At 44.5% G+C, this 17,276-nt stretch overlaps 6 protein-coding genes across 6 annotated transcripts; 4 read left to right on the forward strand and 2 right to left on the reverse strand.

Annotated features, from left to right (window-relative positions):
- Positions 1 to 6,369: 6,369 nt before the first annotated feature.
- On the forward strand, positions 6,370 to 8,430 carry N7478_011558 (uncharacterized protein; the record flags this gene model as incomplete). The annotated part of the gene is made up of 2 exons (XM_056927772.1): positions 6,370 to 6,424; positions 6,500 to 8,430. 2 exons carry the CDS (start codon positions 6,370 to 6,372, stop codon positions 8,428 to 8,430), a joined length of 1,986 nt encoding a protein of 661 aa, XP_056774820.1.
- Positions 8,431 to 9,288: 858 nt separating this feature from the next.
- On the reverse strand, positions 9,289 to 9,652 carry N7478_011559 (uncharacterized protein; the record flags this gene model as incomplete). Its single annotated transcript, XM_056927773.1, has 2 exons — positions 9,289 to 9,367; positions 9,516 to 9,652. The coding sequence occupies 2 exons, from the start codon at positions 9,650 to 9,652 to the stop codon at positions 9,289 to 9,291; spliced, it is 216 nt and encodes a 71-aa protein (XP_056774821.1).
- A 1,177-nt stretch (positions 9,653 to 10,829) lies between these two features.
- On the forward strand, positions 10,830 to 11,726 carry N7478_011560 (uncharacterized protein; the record flags this gene model as incomplete). Its single annotated transcript, XM_056927774.1, has 1 exon — positions 10,830 to 11,726. One exon carries the CDS (start codon positions 10,830 to 10,832, stop codon positions 11,724 to 11,726), a length of 897 nt encoding a protein of 298 aa, XP_056774822.1.
- Positions 11,727 to 12,707: 981 nt separating this feature from the next.
- N7478_011561 (uncharacterized protein) lies at positions 12,708 to 13,229 on the reverse strand (the record flags this gene model as incomplete). Its single annotated transcript, XM_056927775.1, has 1 exon — positions 12,708 to 13,229. One exon carries the CDS (start codon positions 13,227 to 13,229, stop codon positions 12,708 to 12,710), a length of 522 nt encoding a protein of 173 aa, XP_056774823.1.
- Positions 13,230 to 13,643: 414 nt separating this feature from the next.
- N7478_011562 (uncharacterized protein) lies at positions 13,644 to 14,667 on the forward strand (the record flags this gene model as incomplete). The annotated part of the gene is made up of 2 exons (XM_056927776.1): positions 13,644 to 14,112; positions 14,180 to 14,667. The coding sequence occupies 2 exons, from the start codon at positions 13,644 to 13,646 to the stop codon at positions 14,665 to 14,667; spliced, it is 957 nt and encodes a 318-aa protein (XP_056774824.1).
- A 466-nt stretch (positions 14,668 to 15,133) lies between these two features.
- Positions 15,134 to 15,319, forward strand: N7478_011563 (uncharacterized protein; the record flags this gene model as incomplete). Its single annotated transcript, XM_056927777.1, has 1 exon — positions 15,134 to 15,319. The coding sequence occupies one exon, from the start codon at positions 15,134 to 15,136 to the stop codon at positions 15,317 to 15,319; it is 186 nt and encodes a 61-aa protein (XP_056774825.1).
- Positions 15,320 to 17,276: the final 1,957 nt, after the last annotated feature.

Genomic DNA, 17,276 nt, shown 5'->3' on the forward strand with positions numbered 1-17,276 from the left:
GTTCCCCTGAACGCGAGGGAGCAAACTTTCTTTTGCTTCCTCGCGCTACGTCTTGTATCTAGAGTCGACTATTACTTTTGTTAATATGATCCTTCATTGAAAAGACACGCTCCTCATCAACAGATACGTGATACCCTCACAAGATCTCTAGGAGCAGATTAAGCTCCCAGGAACAGTAAAACCTCGATCAATGAGCTTAGAGGTGGTTGCAACAGTGTCAGGGATTGACATAAGGTATTACACGATAAGCGCAGGAGAAGGCCCAACATGGCGCTTCTGGATTCCCTAAACGCGGGGAAGCTATCTTTTACTGCCTCGCGCTAAGTCTTGTATCTAGAATCGACCATAGCTTTACACACTCCTCATCTAAAGATACGTTAGACCCTCACTCTATTTGATCCCAGAGAACCTACAGCTGTCTTCAGGAACTGTGTATATGATTCCAGGAGCAACAAAGCTCCTGGGAACAGGCATTATTGTTCCTATAGACCCTTCCATCAATCCTATAGACGGTTTACAAGGCCCTGGGAACTGTGCTGCTCCTAAAGCCTCATATTCGGCTTTTGCTCAGTAGCTACCTGTCCCTACAGTTACCTCGTCGTCTAGCAAGAGTTAACAGTCGTTTTAGACCAAAAATAGGCCTGTGTTTCCGAAAATGGGAGGGCATGGGAGATATGAGCCATGTCACCCGGTGCGAGACATCTTGGGAGATTGAGAGAAATAAGAGCTGTTTTTTGTGTGGAATCCGGGACTATGCGGAGAGTATTATGAGTGAAATCGTGAGAAGGAGTTAATAGAAGCTTGTTCTTGGGTAGATCATCCTTAAAGACATGGCTTGGAAGCTCCGAAACAGGACCCTCCTTTCAAGCCAATATGGCTCTTGGGCGAATCCTCTTGAGAGGAAATTAGTCACAGCACGGCTTGCTGAAGAGCCCGAACGGCATAGAAGGCTATACGTCATATGAGCTCGCTTTTAGTGCTCCCTTTCTCCTGGTCCAAGCATTCTAGGCCTAGGCCTAGATCTTACAGGGATTGCGGACGGGATCTTCATTTTCATTGGCTTAAGCGGTGCTGAGTGAGTGGATCCCGCAGTGGCCTTCGATTCTGCGATGATCTTTCCCGCTTGAGTCATATTTCGGCGATCAGATGGATCATCGAGTCAAAACTTTTATTGAAGTCTAAGAAATCAGGCACTAAGGTCGAAAATTATAAAAAAATTTTAAGTGTCAATCTGGGGGCTCGCGAACTATTAGCAAATGCACGTGATCTGGAGAATACATTCTTTATACATACACCTATATCAAGGCCGTTTAATCAACGCTCAACAGCACTTGTGGTGAACGCTCGATTGAAAATTCCTCGTGTTATCAACATCTGCAGCCGTCTTACCACGTTCAACACATAATAAATGAGGGATTCTGTTTGATCAACGAATCAAAAAGGGGATAGCAATAAAAACGGGAAACAAAACAGAAAAAAAAACGGGGAACACTATCGTTAATGGATGATCAACGGTTTACCGATTTACGTCAACTGAGGGGCTAATAAGTAAGAACAACGGAGTGAAATATTTCAATCCTCACAAAAAAGAGGGAACCAATGAGGTTACTGGAATTTATTGAGCAAGAGGGGCGGTCGAATCAATCGAGTTGTGTGGCCTCGCGCTACAGGACGTACGGAGAGGCGGTACATTTTCTGAGATTACCAGCAGAACAACCATTTCGGATTAACTTTCAACCGTCCTTCTTCCCATCTTCGGCTGAAGTCACGGGCCGGTCCAGCTACGGCCACACCCGCCTTGCGGTTACTCAATATCTGGCATAAGATACTGGACTGTGAGAAGGATCTCTGCTTCAAATTCTTCAAGACTATCTGTGTAGTTGAGGTAAAAGTATATGGAGAGCTATATGGACTCCATAGTGTCTGTAATGATCTACGTCACCGCCATCTGCGGCTTTTCCACGGCGCATAACAACCGGACGAGCTAGAGGACAGTGTTTTCCTTAACAAGAATTCATTCTGCTTTTCTCTTGAGACAGGAAGTGTCTTGAGATAAAACTTGATATAAGACAAACCTTGATATAAGATAAATCTTGATATGAGACAAAGACTGATATAAGACAAAGAATGTCATGAGACAGATGCAAAAGATGCGGGATTTTTCTACAGAATGTCTCTTAATTCGACCTCATGCCCTGAAGTATATTCTGAAAGTCAACCAGTTTGTGGTTCAATGTTATCAAGTGCGAAGCTATTTTTGGACTTCAGCAATTAAGGATATGGCTCGGCCCGAGCTTACTAATGATAACTACGACTCTTTTCTCCACTTTGGAGTAACACCGCATCTCTTCACTATATATACTATATATATACCAGAATATAATTCGAAGAATTAGAAACCCCCAAATAAACATCGACCACATTGATCGTCAAGACCCTCGCTTGCTTTAATCTTAAAGTTGTCACTAGCCCAACTCATACTGTACACCATCTAATGTACATAGTCCCACACCACGAGAAACTGAATCACTAGTGGATGATGTATATGCGGCGTGATCATTTGGAGATCAATTTCCTTCACATATACTGTACAGTAGTAGTCCTTACGCACAGCTTGGCATCTAGCATTTGTAACCTCTATTGCACCATATTGACTGTGGTATCTTCCCCACCCTTCTTCAAGTCGCGATCGGTTACCAGAATTGGGGTCGGATAATAAGACTTCTAATCGGGTTATTAACAATTGTTTCTTCAAATGACGTCATAAAACCTACCAGTTGTGTAGTAAGAAAAGCCCAAAAGCCCGAAGGATCTGCGGACAGGATGTGTATCTGGCCCGTCTCTCGCATGCGAATCCCCATGCATACATCTGCGTTGCACAACTTGCTGTACTCATATGCCTTTTTCATCATATTTGTTCTGCGGCGACATTGTTTTTGGCGCGTCAGTTTTCTGGTCGAGGAGTGATTGGACATTGCTTTTACTGTAGCCATTGCCAGCGAGCGTCTTTGAGGAGATATTTTGAGGTAGGGGCTTAAAGTGATAGTTTTATATACTTTATTTGAAGGTTCAAATTTGGATATGAGATTCCGAAACACCCAAACGATCTTGACTTTTTAAATGGACACCACATAGCATATCTTCACCAAGTGAACATACAGTGAAAAGTCCTTATACCGGAATAGTTGAGAAAGTCTACTTTCATGATCAATTAAAACGTTCAAGTAACTTGATGAGGGGCCCAAGTAACCCGTTATGTCTAAATGCTTCCATTTCATTTTTGATGGGTTAGAAAAAACCGCCGTCGTCAACGAGGGTCGGTCAATTTCAACGTTTATTAGTCTATGAATTCAATTTTGAGCAAAATAGGTGCATATGTCTTTTCAATTCAGCAATAACGGAACTTCACCGTATGAAAGACGTGTTTGAGGCGTAAAACGAGCGAAGGACAATAGATCACCAGCGCTGTTGAGTCAACGTACGTAGTCCTTGTTTAAAGCGCACGCAGCTTCTTAGTTAGCGAATGCCGGGGAAATAGACTCTTTTGGAGTAACTACAATATCCTTTTTTCTGCGTACTATCGATTTTAATTGATTTGACCTTGGAACCCCTACCGCGATGTAAATTACTGCTCAGAACTATACGTACCTACCTCCATTTTGTGTTTTTGTGGGAAATAATATAATCGAAGACGTTGTTCTCTATTTGCGACCGTAGTCTAGAGTTTGATTGACTTAAACGGTCTGTTGTTGACACTTCTGGCTTGTTGGATTGATCAACGGTTGTGTTTATGCAAAATTTAAACGCTCTGGAATTTTTTTTGATGGATGATCAACGGGAAACAGTGCAATTGAAGGGACCCGTTCAAATTGAAATTGCAGTATTAAATGATTGGCTACTCAACGAGCCATTCTCCACCAAACGCACGGGTCCGTGCATTTCCTAATACCTCTGCACCCCCCGGTCTTTGACTCGAAATTATTTCAACCTGCTTGTCACGACCATGTCCAATCCCAATCCGGCTTAGCCCATGTAGAACTTAAAAATCGTGTATTCCGGCGAAACCTACCCGTTCGAAGTTTTCATTTGTATCCACTACGCAGTATAGTAGGCTCTGAGATTACCCTGAAAATGCATTTCGGAGATAATATAGTTTTGATCTGTCTATTAAGCCTGTATCGATGCAAGTTTAGTTACGCGTCCCAGTACCTCGCTTACTATAATGAAGAGTCGATAAGAGTGCCATAGTCTTCGGGGGTTTACAAGGACTATACTCCAATTGGGAAATTGATCTATCAATAAAGATGGGACTGGTGTTCTAGCTATAAGCGCTTCTTATTGGCTGTATCTTCCTGTCTAGGGAATTTATAATGAGCTAAACCTCATGTCTAGAAAATTATAATTGGCTCAAGTCCTCCAGCGCGCCACCTGATCTTTGTCCAGCGAGTCCAAGTCCGCAAGATTTTGTCAACTTCGACACACCTTTACAACACAACAAACTCATTGAGATATCTATAATTGCATTTACGTTCCAAAATTTGTACTTCTATTTGCAGATAAATTTTGGGCTTCAACGATTTTGCTGTTGTGTCGCGGGCCAGTGGCAAATCTCCTAATGGTGATCTTCGGCGATCAGATTAACATTTCCAGGAGTGCTGTTAATGAACGTTCAACAGTACTAGGGATGAACACACGATGTAAATTTTCATGTGCTATCAACATCCGCTGCCGTCTTATCGCGTTTAACAAATAATTCACGAGAGATTTTGTTTGATAAATTAATTCGAAAGTCCAAAAAAAAGTGAGGAACACCATCGTTGATTGATGATTAACTGTATTATTCATGACCGAATTACGTTAAACGAGACCCTAACGAATAAAAGCAGCAGAAGTGGAATTTTCGGCCCTCACAAAAAAAGGGAATCAATGAAGTAGCTTCAATTTTAATGAGCAAGAGGGGCAGTTGAAGCAATCGAGTAGTGTAGTCACCCGTGCGCTTCGGTAGGAGAGGCAGTACATTCTCTCAGATAACTTCCACCGTCCTTGCTTCCACCTTTTTGCGGCTCAATTCACGGGCTGGACCAGCTACGGCCCACTCACCTTGCGGTTACTCAACAATAACGGAACTTCACCGTAAAAGAACGAAGAACGATCACTCACCAGCAGTGTTGAATCAACGTCCATAGTCCATAGTTCAAAGCGCACATGAGTCCCTAATTAGCACATAGGATCTACATGGTTTAACAACCTGTTGGAATTCAAATATTGCGGAGATACTCTTTTGGAGGAACTGCGAGAAACACTCTTTTCTTCGTACTCCTCCTAGAATGTAAATCACTACTCCAAACTACACGTACCTCCCTCTGCCTGTGTTTTTGGGTAGGGGGTATATTTTTGACCGTAAACCAGAATTTGATTGATTTAAACGGTCGATTGTTGACACTTCTGGCTTGCTCGATCGATCAACGGTTGTGCTTATGCATAGTTGAACGCTCTGGATTTTTTTTGATGGATTCAAGTGATGATCAACGGTAAACAGTGCAATTGAATGGACTCAGTCAAATTGATATTGCAATATAAATGATTGGCTACTAAACAAGCCATTCCCCACCAAGCGAGTGGGCCCGTGCATTTCGTAATACCTCTGCACCCCCCGGGTCTTTGACTCGAAATTATTTCAACCTGTTTGTCACGACCACCTCCGGCCCATTCCGAGTTCGGGCTAGGCCGGGGATCGACACCTGTTCCCATGGAATTCAACTCCGGAGGGCTTGAGCACCCAAGGCAGAACATCCCCTAGGGGAACATTACCCCAAGGGCTTAATTCCCCTAGGGGATGTTCTGCCTGGAGGATGTAAGCACCCAGGGGAGGATTCCCTTGGCTCCCTAGCAACCATGACGTAGGCGTGCACTGCTACTGTGTTTCACTGCCATGGTTACAAAATATGATTAGCATGCATTGCATAATAATAGGAGAACAAGGTGATAAAAATGGTATCTATGCCTGTGGATTGTTAGACCCTGGGGATCCAGGGAGTGTTAGGAAACTCACGGGCCTCTGGCTAGGTCAAAATCGGCGCCCACCTCATCTAACGCCGCCCCTATCTAGCACCGCCACTATTCTGCCATTCCTGCCAACGAAGAAGTACTTTTTATGAGAGAGGAGAAGCTAATAACTATGGGAATCCGCGATATTGTTAGTGATCCATCCTAGGCACCTGCATCACACGCCTGCCTCCTATTAAAATGCAACATTCCCCCACTTATTGACTAATTTCACTTCTGTTTCTCTGGCCGCCTACCTTCTTCTCCTACCTTGTTAATCTCTCGCCCAAGTTAAGCCAGGCAGCAAGGGTCATAATAATAAGAATGGAATATGATGGGGATGAAATGGAGGCGAAGCGAGTATCCCACAAGCGAAGCAGTGCGCTCTACTTCCCTACTACTTAGATATAGGAGATGTGAGCTATACTGAAGTTTCTTTGACGATCAGGAATAGACTTCGAAGACGATGAGCTGACGGAAGATGACTCTGAAAACAACGAATTCGATGACACCGAGGAAGAAGAATGCCTGAGAGAAGATGAAAGCGAAGATTTGGATTGCGAGCAGGACATGGAAGAGCACGAGTACAAAATTTCCGGTGACGCCCCACGAACCGTGAAGATTCGACTTTTTTTGGCCGATGGGCAACTTGGCGAGTTCAAATGGATGAAAAACTTTGTCGTCGAATGCAGTTACGATGGTGTCCCTGTCGCGACTGCTCTAGCCCGGTATATCCATCGAGAAAGCATACGATCTGAATTCTGGGAAGAGATGGAATTGCCCGAGGAGGAAACTTGCAATGTGGCTTTCCATGTTTTTGATCGATATGGAACAGTCAAGACCAAGTATAAGGACCATCCTGTGCAAAGAGGAACTGGTGTATGGGGAAGCGAACTTGATCATGGTCCTCTTTTCCTGATTGAGAAAATTCATGTTACAGCCTTGGATCTACGTCGTAAAGGACTGGGACGGGAAATTGTGTCTTTGCTTTTGAGAAAAGCCAAGCAGTACTGCCTGGACGATAAGCCAGACGGCAAAAACGTAGATATTTTCTACGGGTCCAATGAGATCTTTGAGCGAGCATGGACTCTACATGTTTTAGCCAGTCCTGGATATCTAACGGCTGATATTAAATCGCAGTTGGTGGGCAAATCCGCAGAAGAACGTTTGATGACACAGACTCAATATCAACTCGCTGCTATCGAATTTTGGCGATCGTGTGGTTTTCGCAGAATCGGAGCGTCTCACTTTTTCGCATTTTCGTTCGATCTGCAGCATCTGTCTCGCGCTCTTGCGGCAGATTCTGATTTTGACCCGCGCAGAAGCCATGCTGAAGATCTTGAGAACGAAGAGCTTAGACTTATCTACGAAGAAGATCATTCTACTAAGGTAGAGGAGCTGAAAATGGAGAGACTTCGTGACGCTTTGCCACTACATCATGCAGCTCTCACTCTGACGGACGAAGAACTGCAAGACTTTTTCGTCACTCATGCTGACGATAGAATCGGTTGGGATCAAGTGACTTACTCTGAATCTACACTTCTGCATCTAACAGCTTGCGCTCTCAAACCCCTGAGTACACAGTGGCTACTCGAAAATATTCACTACTCTGATTCCTGGAAGGTGGCTCGCGATATTGACGGCTACACCCCGCTCGAAGCATTGCAGGAGAAATTAGAGGAAACGCGAACACGAGAGGAATACGGCCTTTTCCGGATCTTGAACGTATCAGATCACTTTAAAGGAAACCCCCAGACTGCAGTGCGCTGCCTCTCGTTGCTTTTGGGACAGGATGGTTTGGGGCTAAATGAAGCATGCCTCCAATACGGCTGTACATGTGGAGAATGTGTGGGGGGATTTTTATCCGCCCGAATGATGAGCGCTCTGCTCTTTCAGGCTGAGACTACGTATGATCTCATGCAGAATGACATTGACGATGGCGGCCTTTGGGTAAAATTTAACGACTGGAAACTCGAGCACCTCGATCCCGATGTGCGACACAACCTCAAAACCAACAAATCAATTCGAAAAGGCTTTGTGAATATGTTCCAAATTGCCGCCGAGTGTCTTGGGGCAAAACAAGTTCCTACCGCACAAAATCTTGAGCGGTGGTGTAATGATCGAAGGGAGTGGCCACCAGACACCAAAAACTTCCTGCGACGCGCTGGGACGCAGATGGGCTGTCGGGCAGCGCTTCGGCGCATGTTCGACGCCGCTAAGGACGAGGATGAGAAAGCAGGCAATGGAGAGTTTCAACGCATATTGGGGAAGGAATGGTCAGATCTTCCAATTTGCAGAAACGATCATGAGTTTGAATTTGTTGCCAGGGCTTGTGGCTACGGTGGGAGTGATTTTATTTCGCGGCCATGTTGTTGTATCCAATAGGTTCTATTGCCTAGCAAATCAACAACTGCTTCATTCTATGTTTTTCTTATATCCGGCGAACACATGCAAATTCTTTATATCCGATCTAACACCGAAGCCATTCAAAATTATAACAGTTTAATATGACTTCGGTGTCAGTTCGGATATATGCGAAAGACCAAGGTATTGTTCAAGTCATTGAGGTAAAAATAGAAATCTTGAAAGAGATGCTCAAAAATAGAATTTTTTTTTTAATAAAAAAAAACTTGATATACATGGGCGCCTCGCCCAAGATCTGGGGTTAATTTTTAGGCATAGCTTAGATAACGCGCCAAGTCCGGTTGGCTTCGGAATAAACTCACACTGACACGTCCAGCACGCAATCGCAACCATGGAGGCAGGCGTGCACTGCCGCTGAGTTTCACTTTCCATTGTTGCAAAATCCATTTCGACCTAATTATGTGAAGACACTGTGTGAGTTTCGTTCTTCTGAAATGCAACAGCTAAGCCTCCTGGACGAGCAGAACGCCGGGCGTGCCCTCCCTCTTATCTAACTTCCCCTTGCATACACTGGTTTCGATTAGCTCTAGCAAATGTTAAGTCCAGCACGATTCCTAGGTCCTGCTGGAGCCGGAACTCCAGCAAGACTCCTGAGATTAGCGGAAGGCCATGACGTACTGAAATGGTAGATCTGGAGTTGTTTTACTTCGGTGGGGCGCCATATGTACATCTATTGTATTCCCCTTCCCCCGCAATATGGCAAAGTCATGTGAGCTCAAAATGGGTTGAACTCCGATACCGTTGAGTCTAGTTAGACTGGGCCCGGTCCCCAATGTGGATCCAGCTTGTGCAGTCATAGCCTCTTAGACCTTCACGGTTTCAATAGTGATGAACCATCACCAATTTGAAACAGTACTGGGCAGCAGTTCGTTCGTGAAACGGCTCCGTCGTCGATCCCCTAGAGAGACGAATTCATTTTCTCAAAGATCAGTTCGTAATGAGAATCACATCAATCTCGGTGCCACCCTCGCGAAATACGCATCCATTCTCACCTTCGGCTCACCTTCCGGCTCATGGGTCATCGAAGAATTCTACTTATCACTTACCCCACAAGGGGTAGAGGGAACGGCTGCCTTAAACCATTTGCGAGACCCAAAATTGTGGTCTTTGGGGAGAATCGTGGTCTGTTGCGGAAAACCGTGGTCTTTCGACGTTCAAAAGGACCATTTCCTCCTTTGTACATTTTAAACGCAAATGTTGGCCATTTTACGATCAAACCGAGCTTCTTTCCATTCACTTCATTCAGCCAGGAATATCCGCCTAGTCAAGATAATGGCGAGAATTTCAAAACGATCAAACCCCTCCAGCGTGGAGAAGAAACTACTCCGGCAGAAAAGAGACCGGCGCAAGTCATGCCTGGAGAAAAAGGCGCGGGAGTATAGCAAAATGTGCTCATATATTCCGCAGACGCCTCCGGGTTCTGGTCGTTCCTGAGCTCTCAATTAGTAAGTCCAGGTGGAAATTGGAGATTACAAGTTTTCTGACTCTTTCAGGGCTCTTGATATCCAAGGCCAGTTGAAAGGAATTAAAAGAGCCTTTAGACGCAACTCTCTGATGAACCACTTTGAGCGGTTTTTGGAGGTCGGGTAAGGGGTGGGCTAGCAGCGTTTTAGAAGGCCGCAATAGCAATACAGTTCCTAAGGCAGCCGCTGCTTTCCGCTCAATATTTTGAGGGCAGGTGGGGGTCAGTGGAGGCTGGTGAAGATCTGGCGGTTAAGGCACAAATACCACACCCTCGAAATTAAAAGGGCATCAGTATAGCTTTCACAAGGAACGATGACCAACTTTTTCTGCACTCAAAAGAGCATAAAGCAAAGAAGCTTAAATTAATTCAATTGTTTTTCTGCTTTCCACTTTAATCTTACTTGAGTCGCAAGATATGAAAAGCTGGACTTGAATTGATGGGATCATATTCGCTCACATAGATAGGGTTTTCACTTGTTTAGCTGCATCTGTAGTACAATACTTATTAAGAGATACCTGTGAATTTTGAATCATGCAAAAACAAATATGAAGATTTCCCACATATGTAGATTTACTCAAGTTCATTCAACACATAGATAGGTCAACATGGTATGCAATATGATCTATGTGGAATTGCCACATATGTTCCGCCTCATTTACCTGGAAAAAATGAAGACATTCCCCGATCGACGTGAAATTTGTCTAACTTCACTTACAGTGTCGTAACAAAAGTTCTCATAAAACTTATTTTCGCCAAGCCTTAGTAATCGGGCGGTCAGGGCTTACCGCCTTCAAGGTAAATAACGCGTAGAAACAATATACTATACTATATTAAAAAAACACGTTAAAATCACGTCGAAAAGCACGTTAAAAAACACATTATAAGCATCCTTAATATGCCTCCAAACCGTGTGCGTCAGCTGCCTCGACAGCCATCTTCTACGCCATACCGCGCACCCTTAAATCCACCGAGGCGTCGCGGTCCGCAATTAGACGTGTATACACGTACTAAAATTACTACTCTACGCTCAGAGGGTCTCAAATATAAAGAAATTCACGCCCGTCTGCCTCATATTCCTTTCGGAACAATTGCATCGACTTGTTATCTCGAAAATAAGCGAGAAAATAATACTACATCGCCGCGATCTGGGCGCCCGCGCAAGATCTCTGAAGATGATCGTGATCGTATGTTTGAGGCAATCCATGGCAATCCACGTACCAAAATTGAAGATCTAATGGATGCTTGTGATCGTCAGGTCCATCGGCAATCAATCTGGCGCCTTCTCAAAGAAGCAAATATGCGAAAATGGCGATGTATGCACCGTCCCGAGTTAACTGATGAATGGGCTTCAAAACGACTTCAGTGGGCCTTAACCTGGCAAAATTTAACCCCTGAAGAATGGAAATTAAGACTCTACTGGTCTGATGAATCAACAGTTGAAAGGGGAAAGGGTGCTCGTCAGGAATGGACCTTTACAAGACCAAAATATCAGGCTGAAACTCGCGATGTTCAAACTTTCTCGTATAAAGGAGTTAAACAAATGTTTTGGGCTGCTTTTTCAGGCTGTGGACGTCGAACTAGCTTAATTCCACTCTATCCACCAGTCAATGAAGAGGGTGAGATTGTCGGAGGAATTAATCGCTGGGTTATTCTTGAACTATATCAATCAGTTCTTCCAACCTTAATCAATAGCAATGAAAATGCAGTTTTTATGCAAGACAATGCCCCTGTTCATACGGCATATGTTGTTAGAGTCTGGCTAAGAGATCAAGACTTCGAGGTAATGGTTTAGCCACCTCATTCTCCTGATTTAAATCCTATTGAGAATCTTTGGGCGTTATTAAAAGCCAAAATCTATGAGCTACATGCGGAGCTTCATACTATGCCAGACAACGACAATACTCTCGAATATTTAGTTGCCTGTGCTCAGGAGGCTTGGTCAGAGATTGATCTCTCTATATTAGAGAATTTAGCTATTACTATGCCACACCGTGTGAAGGAGATTATTGATAATAAAGGGTGGTATACTAGCTATTAGAGAATTTGAGATATTTTCGAGGTTTTGACCGGCAGAATATTACGTAAGGTGGGTCTTGGCAAAATAAGTTTTATGAGAACTTTTGTTACGCCACTGTATTTAGCTGTACCTGTAGTGCAATACACATTAATAAAAACCTGTGATTTTCGGATCATGTAAGTACACATGTGAGGATTTCCCACATGTGTAGGTTTACTCAAGTTTATCCAACACATAGATCGGTCAACATGGTATGCAAGATGATCTATGTGGGATTGCTACATATGTTCCGCCTAATTTACAGTAGTATTCGAAATCAGATTTATTCTACACTCTTTGACTTTCATTCCCGAAACCTAGCCTGAAACACGCTAGTCTAATTTTAGCCATTCCCCAGTAATCCCGGTCAGGCTGTATTGTTTTCCCTGGTAACAATGGATGGGCCGTTGTTACAATACCGTAATTTGACTTAGAATTTGATAGAATCTTTCATGCAAAAAGACCAAATAAAGTAGAGAATCCTAACGATTTGGCAAGATCCCCCCCCCCCAAAAGAAATGTATCGAGTCCTAATAATATACTACCAATCTATCTCAGATATACGCAAAAGCACGCAGCTGTTCCGTAGTATCAGATCTCCGCTAGTTTCAGCAGGCCAGCCATCAGACATCATTCATGAGATCTCTCTATGGTCTGTGTTGAATGTAAACGGAGCACAGGAAGTACATACCGGTTGAATTCTGCGAAATCAACCATCTAATTGCCCGTTCCTCTGAACTGCCTTATGAGCGAATCAGACATATGCCCAATAGATTGGCTTGTAGCCCCATTAACTTGACGAAGTCGAAATGTTTGTTCTGGCAGGCTTAGCTTTTCAATGAGTTGACCCACTGTCAATGACCGTGAAATGCTCCGCTTTGAACCCTCCTGGTTCTCACATTTTTCCCACAGTATCATCTTCTCCTCCCATTTCACCGCCATTGTCTCGTCTTCAAAAACCAGAATCGCATCCTTGGAGTCACCTGGGAACTCAAAGGTTATGCCCGGAGGAAGATTCATGGAAACCTGTCGTCCTGATATAGCCACTCCCCATTGGTGCTTGTCGTCGCAGGAGTTTTCAGATGTCTCCAAATATTCCTTATAGAATTGCGCCAATGGTGGGTATGAAAATGAAATAAGAATACGGCCATCGCAGACTGTCGAATTCACAATGAGTATCTTAGACGTCATTGAGTTGATTGGGAAATATGGCGACTCAAGGGCGATCTCCAGGTACATGCTAGACACAGGTAAACTGCCGTTGATCAAAGTAGGCAGAGGTGAATAGTACCAGATAGGAATATCTAGACTCGGAAACTGATGATTGGGGGACCCTTCGTGACCATATAAAGGACGGTCGTTTGCATACAAGGGCGATGAAACCAGTCTGCCTAGAATGCGGGGTATCACGGCAGAAGAATCAAAGGTTCTAATTAAAACAATGGGCGAAGGGTGGGGTCAGGAGTACTGGTAAGGCAGATCGCAAGGCAGACAATTAGGCGCTCACTCGCGCCCGAATCTTAATCGTGACTTCAAGTTTGAGCCACGCTCTTTGAAAGCACGTCCTTGCCTGCTGTTTTGTTTACCCTGGTGTGTTTCCAACATATCACATGTTGTCAATACTCTAAACGGCACACTGATACATCGTATATCATGTTTCGTCGGGCTCGGTCGGCGCCTGATCCCGAAAGCAATCACGGAGAAAATGCAGGGCACGACATTTTGGACTTCCAGGATTCTTCCTGGATTATCGACCACCATCGTCACAATATCATCACGAAGATCTGTCGACCGATTAATTCTTGGTTTAAAATGCTACGTGCGCAACCCTTCGAGAGTAATAAAGGCTCAAATCATAATTCAGGATGGCAATCAAACAGTGATGGTCAAAAACTCGTCACAGACGAACAACAGCTCGGACTTAGCAATGCGCTGCCTCAACGTGGAATAAACACAATTATTTACCAGCTAGAAGGAAACAGTGAGAGTTACAAAATCAATCTCTCTGAGCTACAACGCTTGCGGTTACGACAGCTCCAACATAAATTGGTTCACCACGCAATAGACCTACGATATGATGCTATGGAACCTTCAGGCTGGGCTGACGACTTGAGAGAATATGGTGAGTCTGATATTGGCTCGAACTAGCTATATTGTAATGCTTTTCCACTAACGCAGCTTTATCTTAGTTCAGGCCTTGCAAGATTACGACTACATGGCAAAATATATATTACAGGCACAAGACCCCTTTCTTGTAACTGGGGAACGAGCTATAGATCGTTTGATGCTCCAAGTAGCTATGAGAAACAAGGAGAATGAGGCAGACCCGCTGCGCTGGGAGAAGTCCATCGTTCCTTGGGAGGCACTCGACATAGAATCAAAGCCTATCGGCGGTACAAGAGACGGAAACTTGCGTCAAGCCTGGATTCAAGGTTTCCGACAGCGATTGGGAGTCGCTGCTGTGGGCGGTATATTTCTTATAGCACCTATGTGGCTTATGGTCCTCCACAGAACGCTCTACACTGCTCTAATTTCCACATCAGTGTTCGTGTCTATATTTGGCCTAACGATGGCTTTGTTTCTTGATGGCTTGAAGGACGTCCTTTCGAGCACAGCTGCATACTCGGCTGTGCTAGTTGTTTTTGTGGGCTTGACAGTTCCTAACATCACTTGTTAAGTAGAGACGCAATATCAATTTGCTGGAAGGATTCTTTAAGTTCTGTGGGCTTTTCTCTGTTTCTGTCTTTAATACTGATAGTATATATCGCCTAGTGTTGTATATCATAGTTTGTTCCAAAAATCCTCGTTGCTAGGAGAGTATGGGGTAGGGTGGTATCTCACGTATAGGAGTTTCTTGTAAAATACACTAAGGCAGGTCCCAGCGCGTCATATAAAATACAGTTCCTATTTTAAGAACCAAGGGATCACAATTACTATATCTGGGTTAGCGTGTTTCAAGCTAGGGTTCGGGAATGAAAGTCGAAGAGTGTAGAGGTAAATCTGATTTCGAATACTACTGTACCTGGAAAAAATGAAGGCATTCCCCGGTCAACGTGAAATTTGTCTTGTTGTCTTCTGACCCTGTCGAATATCGCGGTGGTCAAAAAAGCTTATAGTGGGACTATTGATGGACGCTCATGTAGATGGTTCCTCTTGATGACTCACATACTTGGGCAAATGCACTGACCATCATTGGTCTTCTCTACGCGCGCGCGAATGACGATGATGCGGGCCAACTCTTATTCGCACGCACACTAACTCCCAACCCAAGCAACGGCAGGACTCCCGATGAACGCAGCACACAATTTTCTAAGCGCCCAACTAGCTAGGTGATGGTCCACGGTTTTCCAATATTTTCAGTATCCTGGGGCAACTAATTTCTCCAGACGAGCGGTTTTCTGCGACAGGCCACAGTTTTCCCTATCTCAGGGCAATTAATTTCTCCAGACGAGCGATTTCCTGCGATGGGCCATAGTTTTCCATATCCTAAGACAACTGATTTCTCCAGACGAGCGATTTTCCATATCTCAGGGCAATTAATTTCTCCAGACGAGCGGTTTCCTGCGACAGGCCACGGTTTTCCATATCCTAAGACAATTAATTTCTCCAGACGAGCGATTTCCTGCGACAGGCCACGGTTTCCCCTCTCACTTGGTTGGCATGAGCAGGTTTTTTGCACTTGATGCCGGGCTTCTCAGGAGAGTCCACGGTTTCCCCTCTCACTTGGTTGGCATGAGCAAGTTTGTTGCGCTTGATGCTGGGCTTCTCAGGAGGGTCCACGGTTTCCCCTCTCACTTGGTTGGCATGAGCAAGTTTGTTGCACTTGATGCTGGGCTTCTCAGGAGGGTCCACGGTTTCCCCTCTCACTTGGTTGGCATGAGCAGGTTTGTTGCACTTGATGCCGGGCTTCTCAGGAGGGTCCACGGTTTCCCCTCTCACTTGGTTGGCATGAGCAAGTTTGTTGCACTTGATGCTGGGCTTCTCAGGAGGGTCCCCGGTTTTATCTCTCAAAGTGCTTCTAAACCATCTACTGGATAGATGGCGGTCCCCGTATGCTAAAATCTAAAATTAGGCGCAAAGGGCTTGGGAAAGTAAGTCAACTCTTTCAGCCGTCGCTTCATAGATCATGCTAAAGTCGAATAGACCTGTCTGTCGAATACACGAGAAGCTAAGCTTTGGCCGCAAAAGCGCAGTCCTTAGCGAAGCTCTTATCGAGAAAGCTCAATATTCATTGGTTCTGCGCCTAAAATCAAAAATTTGTTTCGTGAGGGCCAGGAGTCCTAGGAAACATGATCTGTAGTTTGAAAATGCAATGAGCTGTCTGGAAGATATCTAGTAATTACTTTACGCCCCATAGAGATATCACTCCAAGAGTTCATGTCTGTTATGGTTGCAAAGCCATAGTAGACGCCAGTTGACAGACTCGAGGCCGCTGCAGACACAAGGCTGCGGACGTACGACCAAGCCAGCCGTACGTCCAACGCTATGAGTCATTGGACCCAAGTCAACTGACCTAAATCTTTCGGCCTGAGGCCATAGATTCACCACCGCAGATTTCCGACAGTGGAGCCACATCTACAGGCTTCGAGCCCGCCATGACTTGCATCCCTTGTTTCATTGCGATTGGCTCCACGGAACTCAGCGCCTGTCTAGCATGGTCAGCCGGCCATACGAGTCGGTAAACATCTTCTCTCAATCTACCAAGACCCTGAGGCACCATGCCATACTTGATATTAATTGATGTCTTCTAGAACACCTTTCATTCGTCCGTACATTCTATCACCAGCGTTTCCACGTTCCCTTTGCTACGCTTCATGGCCGAAGTGGCTGAAACGCTCATTGCGGATCAGGATTATGATGATGAAATTTCCCCAAGCGGGCTAAAAGGGGCTCAGCCCAATAATTTCGGCTTCCATTTGTAGCATTTCAAATGTTTCTGTCTAGTTTGAAGGTTCTCAGATTGTCGAACGAATGCTGTTTCTCTAGATCCCAAGAATCATCTAGCTGCTTAGACATATTTAACGTATTTGATCTCAAATGAAGGGAGCATTTTGAACTGTATTCCATTCTATGTATGACCAGTGCTGTGATTTAAGTAACACGTCATCGAAAGCTGATTAGATTTATGCCTCGATAGTTCAAGAAAATCACGTAGACGCTCCGCCTCTATGAACTGACGATATAAAGAACGGCGTTGTAGTCTCACAAAATATATTTTCAATTGAAAGAGTATACTCTGTACATGGCAACGCAAAATTGATGAAGATGGCATTTCCCTTGACCCCC

The sequence above is a fragment of the Penicillium angulare genome, assembly GCF_028827245.1.
Source record: "Penicillium angulare strain IBT 27051 chromosome Unknown utg000008l_segment0_segment0, whole genome shotgun sequence".
In the NCBI taxonomy this organism is placed as follows: Eukaryota; Fungi; Ascomycota; class Eurotiomycetes; order Eurotiales; family Aspergillaceae; genus Penicillium; species Penicillium angulare.